This window comes from Amblyomma maculatum, chromosome 1, assembly GCF_055883805.1.
Source record: "Amblyomma maculatum isolate TAMU_Amacu chromosome 1, ASM5588380v1, whole genome shotgun sequence".
Classification (NCBI taxonomy): domain Eukaryota; kingdom Metazoa; phylum Arthropoda; class Arachnida; order Ixodida; family Ixodidae; genus Amblyomma; species Amblyomma maculatum.
The window spans coordinates 120,067,546-120,084,575 of record NC_139344.1 but is presented as its reverse complement, the minus strand read 5'-3'; the positions used below and the strand labels follow the sequence as shown (position 1 = coordinate 120,084,575).

Here is a 17,030-nt window from a genome sequence, read left to right as displayed (position 1 = left end):
TCCGGGCGACATGAGCGAGTTCCGTTGTAGCTGAGCGACGACCAGATGCGGTCATGCGTGCGATTTCGTAATTCAGGTCACTGACGCGGTCGAGGACAACATAAGGACCAGCGTAATGCGCCAACATTTTTTGGGCTAAACCAACTTTCCGGAGAGGTCGCCAAAGCCACACTAAGTCTCCAGGTGCGTAAGACACAAGGCGATGCTGTCTGTCGTACCGAGCTTCGGAACGCTCTTGCGAAGTCAGAATCCGCAAACGGGCGAGACGGCGAGCTTCTTCGGCCCGACAATGAGTTTCGGCGATGCAAGGTTCGTCATGGACGGAATGGGAAGAATCGTGCCGAGAGAATACCGAGGATCACGGGCATAAAGAATAAAAAACGGGCTGTAGCCGGTCGTCTCAGGCGTTGCAGTGTTGAAGGCAAACGTTATAAACGGCAGTATTGTGTCCCAGTTCTTGTGGTCTGATGCAATGTACATAGAGAGCATGTTGACGAGTGTGCGGTTTTTTGCGCTCCGTCAAACCGTTGGTTTGATGGTGGTATGGTGTGGTGTGTCGAAAATGTGACGAGCACAAACGGAGAAGCTCTTCTACGACATCTGCCGTAAACTGCCGACCTCGTTCGCGCAATCCGACGGCTCTCGACGTTTTCCGCGGTCGCGTGCACGCCACAAGATTAACATGGGATCTGCCCATCCGATCCGCCAAAAGCTGTACCGCATGTCGCCGTCAGAGCGCAAAGTGATCACCGAGCAAGTTAAAGATATGTTGAACAGGGGCGTAATTCAGGAGTCCTCCAGTCCTTGGGCTGCACCCGTGATATTGGTAAAAAAAAAAGGACGGAACATGGAGGTTCTGCATCGACTACCGTCGCTCAACTCCATCACTAAAAAGGATGTGTATCCTCCCCCGCGCATCGACGATGCCTTAGATTGCCTTCTCTCTGCATCTTATTTCTCTTCGGTTGATTTGCGATCGGGGTATTGGCAGATTCCGATGGACCCCGCTGACAAAGAAAAAACTGCATTTTTTACTCCGGATGGCCTATTTGAATTCAATGTGATGCCCATCAGCCTATGTAATGCGCCGGCCACTTTTGAGAGATTTATGGACACAGTACTGCGTGGCCTCAAGTGGGAAATCTGCATGTGCTATTTAGACGACATTATTTTTGGCCCGACTTTTACTGAACATAACACACGACTCGCTATTGTTTTAGATTGCCTGCAGAAGGCTGGCCTTGTCCTGAATTCTAAAAAGTGCCGTTCTGGCGAGCGTCAAGCGCTGATACTCGGACATCTCGTCGACCGCGATGGAGTTCGGCCAGATCCACAGAAGACTGCAGCAGTTGCAGCATTTGAAAGACCTCAGAACCAAAAGGAGCTCCGCAGTTTTTTGAGGCTGTGCTCCTACTTTCAACGATTCATCCCAAGGTTTGCCGACGTCGCTTACCCTGTGACGTCCCTTCTACAAAAGGACGTCCCTTTCGACTGGACCTCAGATTGTGACGCATCTTTCCACCAGCTAAAGTTTCTGCTCACGTCACATCCCATACTACGGCACTTCAACCCCTCCGCTCCGACGGAAGTGCACACTGATGCAAGTGGGATTGGTGTTGGTGCTGTGCTTGTGCAACGTTCGGCAACCGGAGAGCATGTAGTTGCGTATGCAAGCCGTTCCCTCAGCAAACCTGAGCGTAACTACACTGTTACTGAGCAAGAGTACCTCGCTGTAGTTTTCGCTGTTCAGCGGTTTCGGTGCTACCTATATGGACGCCATTTCACGGTTGTGACGGACCATCATGCTCTGTGTTGGCTCGTCAACCTTCGTGATCCATCTGGTCGTCTGGCACGCTGGGCCCTTCGTCTGCAGGAATACGACTTCACTGTCTCGTACAAAAGTGGCCGCAAACACGCCGACGCAGACTGCCTATCACGTTTCCCTCTTCCCACGAGCGAATGTGACTCTGCTGACTTCGATCACTACATCTCATCCGTTGTTCCCGAGTTTCATGACGCCTCGGCTCTGCGGACTGCGCAAGAGACCGACATAAGCCTCGAGCCACTACTTGCGGCTGCGCGGGATTCCACAGCTCCCAGCCCATTCTGTCTCCGTGATGGCCTTCTGTATACAAAGACTTATTCCAGCACTGACACGAGAGTCTCCTCGTCTTTCTCAACTTCCTTTTTCTTTGCTTCATCTATTTGTTTTTCTCTTCTTCAGGATTGCTACAGTATGTCATGTTCAGGCCCAAGTATCAGGCCTGTGAGCGCCATACAACGCAAAAAGCGTGCAAAGCGATGCCAGTAAATCTTGAAGGGTGGTTGCGTGTCTTGTTTTCCTAAAATGCGCGCATCTTTTTTTTTTCTGCATTGGCGAATTCCACGGATTTTTTTCTGCAATATTGGAACACTCTAAACAGCAAATAGCTAATGCATTGCGGAAGGCACGTTTTCATCGCCATCGAACCCGCCGTAAACTCGGAAGCAGACATACGCCGCATTCATTTCTGCGAGCACCGCCGGCTGTCAATCACTACTATCGGAATCGGAGCGATAGTGACGCCACCTCTAGGCCGATCTCGAGGCGATATCGGGGACAGTTTTTCTTGTCAATGGAGCCAAAGCTACAGAGCCCAAACGCATAATCTTCCTATGCAGCGAAATATAGCCCTAAAGTTACAAGATAATTTCTGCAAAAACAAATTGAAATCAAAGCGGTAGTTATTTACGGTATATTTTTATCACGGAACTGATTTTCCGAAATGAAGCTATTATGCCTAACGCACTTTTCCTGGTTCCACCGGGCTTTCTCGTCTGATGTCGCGGGTTTTCGAGACGCCTCGACTTTGCAGACAAGATGGCGACACTCCGCAAGGGTTGCGTTTCACCAGACAAGATTCGAGTCAAGTTCAAGAGATGCTGGCTGTCGAAGCAAACAAAGGAAATGATCTGCAACGTATATGCAGACCAAAAGCCGCGCGGTCGAACTACGTGGCGGAGTGACACGTTTAAAGACGCCCCTCCTCCCTACCTTTGCAACCACAGAACGTAATATTTTTTTTATAGTACGGCAGCAAGGTCAGTGGATGTGCCGAAATGTAAACCTGCCGCTAGCATAACAATATGGAAAGCCGTACCAGATACTCTTATGCAACTGACACAACTCATTCAGATCATATATATTATGGATAGTAATAGCCGAAAATATCGGCAATATTGCGCATTGGAATTGTATAGGCTTCTCTAATAAGGTTGGGGAAATTAAAATTATATGGCAAGCTACATTCCTTAGCGTTCTTGATACAGAAACATAATCGGTTGTGTCCAATCACAGGGTACATTCCTGGTAAAAGAGCAAGAACAGAGACGGAAACTCCAGGAAAAGCTGCTGTCTATATTAGGTGCAATATTCCTCAAATGCCACTTGACATGAGTAAGCGGTGTAACACTCGGCAGGAAGTAGATGTGGTACTCGCGCGCCCAAACAAAACGCCCCCAATACTAGTGTCCGTGTACGCTCGTCCCATAAAGTTATCAATATTGCATAGGTTACACATATTCGACGCTTATACCCTAGAACTTCGTTAATAGGTGGAGATTTAACCCAAGCTCAAGTTCCGCCACGCGATAGCAGCGCCGCATTCCTGGCATGGTGGCGAAATGTGAAACGATGGGACGATGCACCGCTAGCTTCCTGTGAACGTGCTGCGATCGAATTGTGCCTGGCGGTTATTTGGAGATACAAAAACGCTTCTGTTGATGCAAAACGGAGGCACTAAGTAGCATTGTGTCATGGGTAGCCACAATAGTAGGCTAAGCGCCAAAAGACGAGGCTCACGTGCGAAACTTTGCAGATTCCTTTGGAAGCGTTTCCACAAGACTTGTTTTCCAACCGCATGACAGCGTTCTGAAAAGTCTGGCGTTCTTTGTGGAAACGAAATCAGCCAATTTCACCCTTCTCCATAAACTCAGAAATGTCGACAAAGACGGCTTGGAGAGGCATCAAGAGTACAATGGTTTAACACAATGCATACAAAGTGAAGGGGTGGATCATCTTACTCTTAGCTCCCCGCTTATCTTGCTTTGTCGATTTTCTGTGCTCTCCCCCTGCTTTGCGAGTGCTTTAAAAGCAACCGAATCAAGATATCCAGCGTGCGAAGTCCGCGATCGACACAATGATGCGTGATGTGCCCTATGACTAAGAAAATATCTAGGAACGAAGGCCCCCTTTTCTTCTTGGGGGGTGCAAAACATGCCTAGTTGAGACGCTTTTACAGATTTCCGCAAATTGGGCAATAAATGAACCAACATTATTATTCATAACGAAAGTATGTCGGAAGTGCAATATAAAATCAATCCTAGCTATAGCTTGATTGACACTACTCGCACGGAGCACCCTATTCGCGTCACAGGTTTCGTGAATGCAAACCAAATATAAATGAAGCACAACCATTTAACAAGAACTGAAATAAAACACGATTGTAGTACAAGCTTGGATATCACCTGCCTTACGAGCCAGCGAGCCGGTTATGTCGCCTGCAGCGCGCGGAGCACGCACGTGCTTTCGAGACCGGACTAACTTATTCTTCTATTGCAATATTTGCTGTAATAACTTCGTAATAATAAAAAGAAAACTGTATATAAGTCCCATGCTACAGGCCAAAACGATGATCAACGAGCGAGCCGCTTTATTTCAGAGTACTGATAATGCTTTCACAGTTTGCAAACGTATACCTATACGACAATATTACACAGCAGACTTACCTCGAGATACACTTCTTACGTTTCCGCTAATGTGGGAAACGCATTCACAATCAATATTTACTCATCGCCGTCTGCTCTACAGTGCAGATATGAATAAAAATTTTCTCGCCTATAATTACGTTTCCTTCATGGAAATACGCGCAGGCTGTCCAATCATCAAGACGGAATGCCGGCGGCAGGTCACGATGCGCCTGCGGGGCGCGAACAGAGCCGGCGGCAAACACCGACAATGACTGACGTCGTGGGCTCCCACTATTACGTATACAATGACTAGGCTACATCGTAAAGATGAGCCGGCGTCTCGTCCTCTGGTTGATGTACTCCCAGGAACCTGTATTGCATATGCAGACGAGTCATTTAGAAAATGGCGGCAGTCCAGCAGCCACCAGCCCGAAGACCTAAATGTGGTCTGTGTAGAGTCCGCTTCCGAGCTACTTCTAATGCGTTCCGATCACTTGATGGAAAGACGTTTTTTTTTTTGTCCTACTCTCCAATCGGAAGGACTTCCACTAATGCGAAATCAGCACCACTACAAGACTCAGGAGCAGCCCCCCTGCAATCTGCACTTTTATCAAAGGCTGTACAACGCCTCGGCGACACGTGGTTACAGAGGGAAGCGTTGGAATGATGGGGTGTTTCTTTCTTCCCTCTGTAAGAAAGTTGCCTGTGTACAAGCTAAGGTTGTGCTGCAGAGACCGGGACTTGGCCGCCTAATATGGTCGCTGCTATTAGTATGTTGAGACTTTTGCTGCTCTTTGCTTTCATGTCTCAGGAGAGTAGTTCTCTTACACCGTGGTTTTTATCGCTTCGTCTTTTCGGCCTTTCACCTTTTTATCGTTTACTCTTGGATGTGACCACTGTTTCGGAGATTGTGCAGGATCGCATTTGGCCACACCCCTCTCTTTGTACCTTCTATATGTGCCCTGGTTCGGAATAAAATTTCAGTTGTTAGTCAGCGCCTATAGTCTCCTTTCCTTCGTGTTTCGTCCCGCTCCTTGCGCTGTTTTATTTCATTATGAAGGATGGGAGTACACCACTGATTGCGTCCACCGTTCGCTGCGCGCTTTTCTCTCGTAACGGTCGGACTGAATGCAGCGGCAAACGCTCCCGCGCCAGTCTTTTTTTTTTTTTTCGCGCACGCAGAGTACCACGCTTCACCTCCCGCCAAACGCGGAGAAGGCAGGGGAAATTGGCTTGAGGAGGCTAGACGACCGGGTAGGAGAGTGCAAAGCCTTTGAGAGGGAACGGTAGGAGACAAACGCGACAGAATCGGGCAATCGGGTGATTGCGGTGGCTGTTTCTGCGTTAATTACTCTTTTCAAAAACTTTTTGCGGCCTTGCGTTCTGGGGGCGAAGTCTCATACACCGGGGAAGAAAATTGTTTCGACCAGAGGGTGGACAGTGGGCCTTTAAGAGCATCGCAATGAGGCACAACCCACCCTTTTTTTTGTGTGTGTATGTGTAAGTGTGGGGGGTTACAAACAAATGTACCAACTCTTTCAGCAGGGTCTTTTTTCAAACTTACTTTGCTTTTCGTTGAAGCATATTTGTATTTGGCTGGTATGAAAACAGCAGGAACAAAACTTTCCATTTTATCTTTTAATTACACCACAAAAATGATTTCAAGTTGCCTTCGCAAACTTGAGGCGTCCGTGCATGGTTAAATGACTGAAATGACCTAAACAAACAAATGCTCCGATGAAAACAAAGAACGCTTGATTCCAGATGGGGTGGTGTACATGAAGATGTAGTGGCTTCCTTCGCTTCTACTCAATCTTCGCCCTGAAAGAAGATGGGCAATTTTCACAAATCAGAATAGGAGTAGAAGACTGCAGTGCACTCAAGCACACATCTCCTGGGATGCTCATTACAGGCACAGAGTCACCAGCCACCCAGTGTGTTTGAAAACAAAAGCTAGCTGACTTTCTCACAGGGCCTCTGTAAAAGCAACCATTAAATATAAAAGACTTCAAGCATCACTGTAGCCAACAGGCACATCAAACAGTTGACAATGATTGAACATGCACACTCAGAGCCATTTGTGTGCTAAATGTCAAGATGCATGCAGCATGGTAGTCCTTCGTCATATGATATAAGCTGTGGACACACGCATTCACAGAGTATTCCGTTGAGCGTTCTTCCAATCCCTTCAGAGTCAACAGATGTGCCATCAGCACTTGATCAGTCTCAGTGAGACTATACTGCCCAATGTCCACCAACAGTGCATCACATAAGATGGAAGTACTAAAAAGATGGCTATCACACAAGGCACATAATAGGCCTGCCCAACTACAGAGGCCGAAAATGTTGCCTACTAATGCCTCGGAGGAGGCAATGCTAATTTGAGCTGCTGGTCACTCCGGCCCCCAGTACTAACACAAGCACTCACACACCACAGTGCGGCACACACACGGACTGACCCTCAGTTAATTTTCCACACACACAGTCAGCCACAAGAGAGGAAAGTCGCAAAGAAAGCCGTGTTAACAAGGAAATCTTACATGCACCTTGCCGTCCAAAGCAGTGGAGACTTGGCCCTTCATCAATAATAAAACTGTAAAGATTAAAGTTATGGCGAGTCAACCATGACAGGCACAGGCAGGTTTCATTGCACTGGCAGTTACAGTGTCCCTTCAAATTTAAAATCAGGTAATTCACTGCAAAGCACACGCCATTGCATCGAAAGGGACATTAGTGCCAAATGATTTGATTTATCCTGATGGCATTGCACTGCCCAACGAAAGCACTTGATGGCATTTGGCACTGAGTAAGGGATATTTGTAAAAGCATTGGCCAATTAATGAGGTCTGCATTGGCTTATTTCTCAACTGAACTGAATTTCATTAAACCCCAAAAAATTTGCCTTTATAGCACACGCTTTCACAAGGGTGCAAGTGCAGGCTTGATGATGCTTTTTTAAGGGCAACTAGGGCAGCAGCCATGGCTCTCCTTCATGGCTGCTTACCTCCTCCAAACATGCTCATCAGGAATATTGGGTTGGGTTATATGAAAGCCAGCCAATAGGAAGATAAAAGTTTTACCAGGAAACGATAGCAGCTTCATGCTTTTGGTAAGCAGCAACATGCAAGCTTAAGAAGGTAAGCATGTCGGCAAGTTGGTCCGACATGCTTATGAAAGAAGTGCTGTGAAAAAGTAGCTCACTGCATTTATTAAGGAATAGAAGATGCCAGCTGTAAGGAACCGCAACCTTTCTAGTTATCAGATGCGCTAACAAAAAAAGCAAGAGCACAAAATGCAAAGGGCACACTAAAGAGGACAGAGACATGCAAAGTGGTGCTAGAGTTAACTGATACACACAGCACTGGTCCATAAAGTGAGGGGAACAGCATGTTCAACATGCTACCCGCCTGGGATCAAGGAAAATGAAGCAGGAACTTCATCACTAAGCTCTGCACAGGTGAACCAAAGCAATGCAATGAAAGCTGGCAAGTAACTTGTACAGCACTAAGCCTGAAAGGCGATATGTCCAAGTATCAGGCCTGTGAATGCCGTACAACATAAAGAGTGTGCAAAGCGATGGAGTAAATCTAAGAATGGAGGTTGCGTGCCTTGTTTCTCTAAAATCCACTTTTTTTTTTTTTGCTCCATTTGCGAAATCCACGGAATTTTTTCTTCAATATTGGAACCCTGAACAGTAAACCACTAATGCATTGCATAAAGCCCGTTTTCATCGCCAACAAACCCATCGTAAACTCTGAAGCAGACATACGCCATGCGCGTTTTTGCAAGCGTCGCTGGCTGCCGATCCCCACTATCGGAGCGACGGTGGCACTACCTCTAGGTCGATCTCATTGCGAACAGCGCGCAGTGACAACACAATTTCTCACGTTCAAAAGCACCAATAAAAAACATGTTTCCAACCAGCCTTTGTCAACCGGGGAACTGAAAAAAGCAAGAACGAGAAACTCCACTGGCGAAGAGCATCGGCTTTGCGCACGCCTCTATAAGACTATCCCCCTCCCCTGTACACATACACTAGAACGGGCTCCCGCGCGGGCCCGGCTGCATGTAGGTTTTGCAGTTTATCTCTGCTCCGTAAGGAACTGAGCATTGAGCGCTGGTGTCGCGAAGCAAACCTTCAGCTTGCATACCTGCCAACCTAGCAACCTGAAAACATTCCTGTAGTTTAGCCATTCAGAAATTATTGAGGCTGACAACATCGGAAAGGGCCCGCAAGTTTACTTTCTGCAGCAAGAACATAGTTCTTACTATTTTGTGAAGCGATGTGCATCTTGATGTAGTTTCTGCCGCCGTGCGAAACGCTCACATAGCAGGCGCACTTGGTGCACAATTAATACCCATCAAATTTTTGCGAACTGTCAGAGCACGGTAACTCAGTCCTGTATGATTTCCGAAATACTTGCAAGTACTGCTTCTAAGCTTTAGAAAGCGCCATTGATTGTTCCAACTCAAGCAAACACAAAGAGTAGTTCGGCGTTGCGCACTTCCCTCGACGACCTGAGAAAGCCAACTGAAGCCTAGTGCAGCCAGCGTACCCACAATCATATACAGATTGGATTGCTAAATGCGAAAGCCAGCCCGAGACGAGCCAATCTGGGAAATCTAATACGGCAGCGCCCGCCAGTTTTTCGCGTTCGTGGTGGTGCCGGCGGCCGCTACCCCGATTTAAAGTGCATGCTAGCGACCAACTGAGCCCACGCTGCTTTCTGGTATGGTTAATTATGGGATGCTATAGGACGATAACTATAGCGCATACAAAAAAAAAAAAAAAAAATAAAAAAGACTCTGGGCTGTGGTGGCCACTTTTCGGGAGATTTGAAGTTGTGTCCGTACAAATCGTCCTCGGCGGAGTTGGCAGGTATGAGCTTGGGTTCCCATAAGAATGGGTAAATCCAAGCCAGTGCCATGAGCAGCACAGTGGCAGCCCCTTTCTACTGAGTGGCTACAAGTCTTGCAACTAAGCGCTCATCAACTCAAGCCTAGTTAATTTGGAACCTTAAACTACGACATCCAAGTAATATAGACTGTAATACCCATCACACGAGCACATTTAATGTCATTAGAATCGAATGACATTGGCATCTGTTGCTATTCGCCTGCTACATGAGACAATGTCATTAGATTGAATGACATTAGCTAGCGAATGTGTTTGGTGCACTGATTCACATTCAATCACGAACTGAATGTGTACTCTCGACGCCAGAAACGCAGCAGAAGCAAACAACGTGACAAAATATTCTGAGCACAGCACAAATGTACCCTGCAAGCGTTTCTCAGATTTTTCTAGGCCAATCGATAATCCTAAAACCTCTTTTTTTGGTCTTGGAGAGTGTGAATTAACGAGCTTTTAATGTGTTACCTACCCGCCCTTAAGGCTCATTTGCACTTGAGCATGCGGCGGAGCGCCCACACACTCCTTCGTTCCCACTCTTGAGTCAACACATCGGTGCCATCACCACTTCGACAGCGAGCTCCCATTAACCCTAACCTGACCGCTCGACTGCAGCTACGTACGCCACCAAAAGCAAAAGGGAAAACAGATTATCATTCAATTCTTCACTAAATCATGACAAATCTGACCCACATACTGTGGCAACAAGAGCTTCAACATGCTACTTGCAGGCATTGTAAACAAAAGGGGCATACGTGCCACACATACCAAAACCAGCGTCGATTGTATTTCAAATGTCATCCTTCAACACATTGCTTTTGTGTTCGGGGTGATGCTTGTCCTACCACATAGATATAGCCTCACGGCGTCGAAAGCATTTCGGCTGTGGCCGTCACTTATTGCGAGTACGCTGTTGCCTTGTTGGCCCCTGAGGGATGCTAACCGGCTGATCACCGCGAGCTGCGCCCCATAAACTTCCTCGTCTTCCTATTGGATGATAGAATTAGACGGAAAAAATCCGGCGGCAACATCGGTCCCGGACCAAATTGGCTTTCAGCAGAGATTTCCGGCGGATTCTCTGCCACGGCAGCGGATTTCGCTCGCTTTTTCCACCAAATGCTCAAGTCTAAATGAGCCATTAGGGTGACCATTTCGGCGCCTAAAGAGCTAACTAATCAAGATTTTTGCAGATGACCGAGTCTTGTTATTGACACAGGAAACGACATAGCACAGCTGAAACTTAATGTAATACAGTAAAACCTCATTATTTCGAACTCTGCTTATTCGAAATCCCGCATAATTTGAAGATTTTGAGCAGTCCCAACATTTTCTATGAAAATTTTGATAGATAAATTGAACAGTCAGCGCGCCTCGTGGCCTCAACGATCTGTGCTATACGGCACACGTCTCGGAGGCTAGAATTAGTTTTCAGAGATGCCGCTAGGTGCCACTAGCACCACTAGGTCTTTCCGCGTTTCCATTGTACCTTTGTCTACCCTTTGCGTTGTGGTCATCACACTGTCCAGTCTCGTCTTCGCCGCATTTCAACCTGTTCTGTGCTCTTCGTTTCCGACCACGTGCGCGGAGTTTCTAAGAAAATCGCCTTCGCCGCATTTCAACCTGTTCTGTGCCAAGTGGACGTGTATGTGCTGTGCTCTTCGTTTCCGACCACGTGCGTGCAGTTTCTGAGAAGAAAATGCCGAAGTATAAAGCCTTGACTCTATGCCAAAAGATGTGCCCGATTGAAGAGGCAGAAAAATGGATGAAGTTCAAAACGCAGCTGGCAGAAAAACGCAATGTGCCTCTATCAACCCTTCTGACTATCTTGAAAAACAAAGCAAAGGTTCTCGAAGCTTACGGAAAGACCCATTCGGTGAAGAGGACAAGAATTCGTTTTCCAACCTATCTGGACGTTGAAGGCACTCTACTGAAATGGCAACAGCATGCAAATGCAGCGCACCTACCTGTTAATGGCACGCTGCTATGCGAAAAGGCCAATGAGCTTGCTTGCCCTGCGGCTGGGCCATGAAGAATTTAAGTGCAGCAACGGCTGGTTGTGCCGGTTTAAAGACCGTAACAACCTCACATTCATGACAGTGTGCGGCGAAAGTTGACACAAACGTCGAGCAGTGGAAGGCACATACACTGGCTCCACTGCTTCAAGAGTATGCAAAGGATGATGTCTACAATTTAGACGAAGCTGCATTGTTCTACAAAATGCTTCCAACAAAAACGTTTGCACCGAAAGATGCGGTTGTCAGTGGAAAAACAACCGAAGAACAGGATAACCGTACTGTTTGGAGTGAATATGTCCGGCAATCATAAGCTCCCGCTGCTAATCATTGGAAAAGCAGCAAAGCCTCGATGCTTCAAAAATGCCAGACTCCCTTCCAAGGACGATGTGTTCTATAAAAGCAACCGAAAGGCCTGGATGACAGCAGCGTTTTTCGAGGAGTATGTGACTTCATTGTGTTGTTTTCATTGTGGACAACTGCCCAGCCCACAGTAATATCCTGAATTTGGAGGCGTTTAAGCTTATCTTTCTGCCACCGAATTTGACCGCAACATCTCAACCCATGGACCAAGGAATCATTCTGCAAGCAAGGTAGATTTATCGCTACCATCTGTTGAAGAGGATCCTCCTCTGCTATGACAACGGCAAAGAGTATTCTGTGGATCTTTTAGATGCCATTTGTTTATTTGATGCCTGGAAGCAAGCAAAAGGGCGATCTGATTCAGCGTTGTTTCAAGCATGCTGGGTTTTCTAAGCAGGAAGATGCCGGTTTGCCCAATGAAGAGAGTGACGGTTGCAATGACTTCTCTGATACCGATAGTATGTTAAACACTGAAGGGGAAGCACTCTGTGCATCGCTGAAGACGACGGCGGCTGCAATTTCATGGACTACATGAATGCAGAATGTGATATGCAAACGTCGCATGCGAATTTCGAAAGTGAGATCACTGACAGAGAGTGTTCCGACGACGATGATCCTGATGCTGAACCCGCCCGTGCACCGGCTTACGCTGCGGTCATAGTCACTAAACGTTGTGCGCAGTTTTGTAGAGTGTGGTGGTGGTAACAGTGATATGCTGTGCATTGTTAATCTACTGGAGGACATGACTTCCGGTGCTGCTAACTACCACGCCAAGCAGTCGCGCATCGAAGACTACTTCAAGTGAACATCTAAATAAAGGGGCTGTATTGATGCACCAAGATATCGTGTAATTATTTTCCATTTTTCACTCGTTTTTTGCAATTCTAAACCCCGGTTAATTTGAAGGTTTTTCAAAGTCCCAAGGACTGAATTAACGAGGTTTTACTTTGCACTGAAGAGCAATGCATTTAGCCACTCACGAGTGGCAAACGTGACCCTCTCTACACTGTTTCATGCTTAGCATGATACCATATTAACACACAAAAGCGCAACTACAATTATGAGAAGAGGGGAGCGACACTATCTCGTCCAATTCAAGCCAACCTGCAGCTGGGGGCTAAGAAAGTAATGAAAGCAACATATATGTTATTATATGAAAGAAGATGCTTTAGTAGCATGCATGGCATCAAGCGCTGCAAAACAATACTTATTAATGCTTGCAGCAGCAGCCACCATAACTACCATGCACTGGCCACTTTCGGTTTGGTTTGTGGAGTTTAACGTCCCCAGGTGACTCAGGCTATGAGAGACGCCGTAGTGGAGGACTCCGGAAATTTCGTCCACTTGGGATCCTTTAACGTGCACCGACATCACACAGCACACAGAATGTGCCACTTTCATGTTTGCACAACCTTACGGCCAACTTCTTGCCTTTTCCTACCCCATGTGTACCTCTTACACTTTCATCTATTTCTCAACAGCTAGCACTTTCCTTCGATGTTAGCTCTGTAGCCACAAGGCAATCGAAATATTGGCTTCTATCAGCTCGCGCTCGTGGTGAAGCCAGCAAAAGGTGTTTTGAACAGCGAGACAATATGTCATCTGTTAGTTGTAATAACTATAAATTACAAATTACCGAGTGCAGAACTGCACACAGCCACAAATTTGTGCCTACAAAATTGTAAAATAAAGATCTCGTGCCCTGAGCTCGGGTAACTAATTGCCATAATGGATATGTTAGGCGAATTACAAATGATAAATCTGCCAATTACAAATACACAGTCTACATTTACGTAAAACAAGCCCTACTGTAATTCGCAATAGTTCTGACTAAGCATGGTAAGCAGCCTACAGATTCTTTGCATATACATAACACAAATTGCCAACATGTTTTATCATTTTATCAATTGTTGAAAGCTGCAGCATAGCGGTAGACACTGCCGAGCATCACGGTCACCAGACCGCACCAATGCACCAGTTTTAATGAGATTTCACAGCAATAACAATGTGCCATATCATTCCCATTAGCACCAACCATTGGTCAGTTTTCCATTCTGCTCCTGTCTAAATTTTGCATGTTTATTCACTGAAAGCAGAACCTATCCACAACCTAAAGCACTAGCTGGCTCTAAGGCTGGATTGTCAAGCTAGCCAATTTTTTTAAAAATTAGAATGGCTAAAGCCTACCCTTCCTCGCTTCTCATCGGCGTTCGTTGCAGTGCTAAATATAATTATAATTGGTTTACAGGAAAGGAAAGGTACAGTATGTGACACTTTCTCCGGCAAGTGTGAGATTGGATGGTACATTATCACTCCTGTAACGTAGCATTCCTTGGCGGGTGTTCAAATGTGGGATTGCAGATGGCAGAAATGCTAGACAAAAATGCATTTTACGGAATAAGACAGATTTTGCGCACGGGATTCTGTTCCATGAACCTAGAAAGGCACCTTAAGAAGTGCTATATTGCCACCTGGTAGAAGGCAGTCTGCGAGGCCATGCCCCACTGAAACCTCAGCTTCAATTCAGTTTATATTTAAATCTAAAGTATTCACTAGCATAACATTCCAACTCCCATACCATATATTCCAATGCAGAAAATGATCCGCAAACATTTCAGAGAAGAGGAAGATGCCATGCATGAACTCACACGCACACACACAGGCACACACCGTGCATCCGAAAAATACATGCAATGCTGGTGTTCACTTACCCCAAAACGTCCCCCACGGCCTCCCCGGCCCCGGCCTCCACCGCCACGACCTCCAAATCGTCCGCCGCCCCCTCGTCCTCCGCGGCCGCCAAAGTCTCCTCGACCTCCACCAAACTTGCCCCCTCCCCGGCCCCCACCACCCCGACCCCAACTGCCACCACTGTTGCCCCAGCCCCCGCGGCCACCACCCCAGTTGCTATTGCCCCAGCTTCCTCCGCCTCGGCCACCTCCACCGCGGCTGAAAGAATTGTTGCCACCCCCACCCCGTCCCCCTCGGGACTGGCCCCGTGACTGGTTGCCACCTCGGAAGCCACCACCTGCAAAGAGCATGGAGAGTTTAAAATATCCACAGAGCAAATAGGCGTAGCACTTTTATGAGAAAGACTTGTGTAGTATGGTACTAGGTAGCACTTTCCCATGTAGTCAGCAGACAAATGGGAAAGTGAGGCACTCGTTAATGTACAGGGAGCTAACAGCCACTGACATCAAGGCAGTGCCACGCTTGTACACAGGCAGAAGTGGAACGTCTTGCAACTGCCATGAGCGCCACATGAAACGTGATCTAACGGGAAGGGTGAAAGCACAGTGAAACATGTCATACCTTCCAGGTTCATATAAAGATTCAGGAGAACTGACAAGCACAGACTTCCTAGCAGTCAAGGGATAAAATATTCACTCAGGTTTTTGACTGCCACAAAGGAGCAGGGACTGTACCCTGTCCATGAGCTGCACCACTTATGTTCAATTTACCAACTTGTTACAATCACTGTTGCAAAGTCGACGTGGCAAACTGTCCCGCTGCTAGGCATATTTCATTTTTTTTTTTCCCCTGCTACATTCATCATGCCACCAGCACAGCTTGTGTAACAATACCATCACATCACTGATGACACTATCAAAAGATGTTCGCACCCAGCTTGCATGTGCTACGCAGAAAAAACATTTGCAAACTTTAGACAACACGGGGATGCAGGCATACCTCTTCGTCTAAAAGCCGTCCCCCAAGATCTACAATATGGTTACAGGATATGAAATGGCTCTTAGTACTGACGGCATTCACTGTATTTAGGAAGATAAGAAAACTTTGGTGACTGTCCCATATATGACGTTTTTATCTGTCCATGTAAGTTTGGTACCTTTGTGGACCTAAGGAAAAGTGTCAGCCTAATGGATTTCACTGAAATGCTTCATTCTAAATTCTAAAAAGGCAAACCAAAATTCCACCAACGGGCAGGCTTCATTCTTTTTACCACCCTTTTACCACGCACTTTTTCAGTGGCCTGTGCCGCTCGTTACATTCAGAGCCACACATTTTTGCTTCTGTGCACAAAGGGAGCCGGGCTGCGGTTACTGTATTTATTTATTCCCATAACGGTAGAAAACTGGAAGAGTAGGCCCACCTATCCGCCTCCCATTCAAATGCTTGCACATATGAACAAAGACGTGGATGCTCATGTTTGTGGCATAAAGCAACAACCAGCAAGAACTGGGATGGAGGGCACAGTTTTCTCCGTCGCTGATGCAAAGAAAGCGAGGCGAAAAAGCCTGCATGGATCACTGCCACCAGCCTCCATTCCCCTGGTTCCCTCCCATGTGACTTGCAGCTGAACGCGCTATTCAGAATAATGGCAATATTAAAACCGAAATATACAGGCGTGTCGTCCCAACCACGCACATTACATCCACTTCGACCTCAATGGAAGACTTTATCCCTTGAATGGGCTGTGAAATGTTCTGGAGGATCCTCTGCATGCCAGAAATTTCGATTTTCGATGTTGCAAAATGTCAATTTTACAAAGTAAACTGCAGATTCTCCAACTTCATTATATCAAGGCTTAACTGCACAGCCTACAGAAGGAAACATGGGACTGCTGCTTCTCTTCACTATGTTAGAGTTCCGTATACAGACAAACCTCGTTATAACAAAGTCTTAATTTGCGCGGAAATTCGTTCGTTATATCCGATATTCGTTACAAAAGTACACACAAATTCCTACAAAAAAAAATTCTGTTCATAAACCCAAGTAAAGGCTACCCTAAAATGGAAAGCACGGAGCTGAAAAAAAAAGCATTTTTTTTTTTCTTTAAAGCGTGGTATAAGCACGCGAAACCTTACCTTTCATTTTGCACTGCCAAGCAAAAATGAGCACACAAATCGGGATTTAGGCCACGCAGAACTGATTTATTTAAAAAAAAAAACGACGTAATCTTCACACTTTGCACTTCACACTACGCACTTCACACTATTCGATAGAATAAATTTCTCAATGAAATCGACACTGTGCAGCGCTTTCCCAATGTCAGC

At 46.5% G+C, this 17,030-nt stretch overlaps 2 protein-coding genes across 5 annotated transcripts in view; one reads left to right on the top strand and one right to left on the bottom strand.

Moving 5' to 3' along the window:
• The window catches only part of LOC146203723 (protein phosphatase Mn(2+)-dependent 1K-like), a 122,688-nt gene that overhangs the window by 18,834 nt on the left and 86,824 nt on the right, over nt 1-17,030 (top strand). The window lies entirely within an intron of this gene.
• Nucleotides 6,352-17,030, bottom strand: part of LOC146203724 (uncharacterized) — a 37,107-nt gene continuing 26,428 nt past the window's right edge. The window contains exons 10-12 of one of the 3 annotated variants that reach the window (XM_084588890.1): nt 14,727-15,043; nt 7,269-7,321; nt 6,352-6,549 (exon numbers count right to left, since the gene is read on the bottom strand). In XM_084588890.1, coding sequence (XP_084445016.1) covers nt 7,310-7,321; nt 14,727-15,043 — 329 coding nt within the window. In that variant the 3' untranslated portion in view covers nt 6,352-6,549; nt 7,269-7,309. The remainder of the gene's footprint in view (nt 6,550-7,268; nt 7,322-14,726; nt 15,044-17,030) is intronic. The other 2 variants (XM_084588892.1, XM_084588891.1) reach the window with 2 other exon arrangements.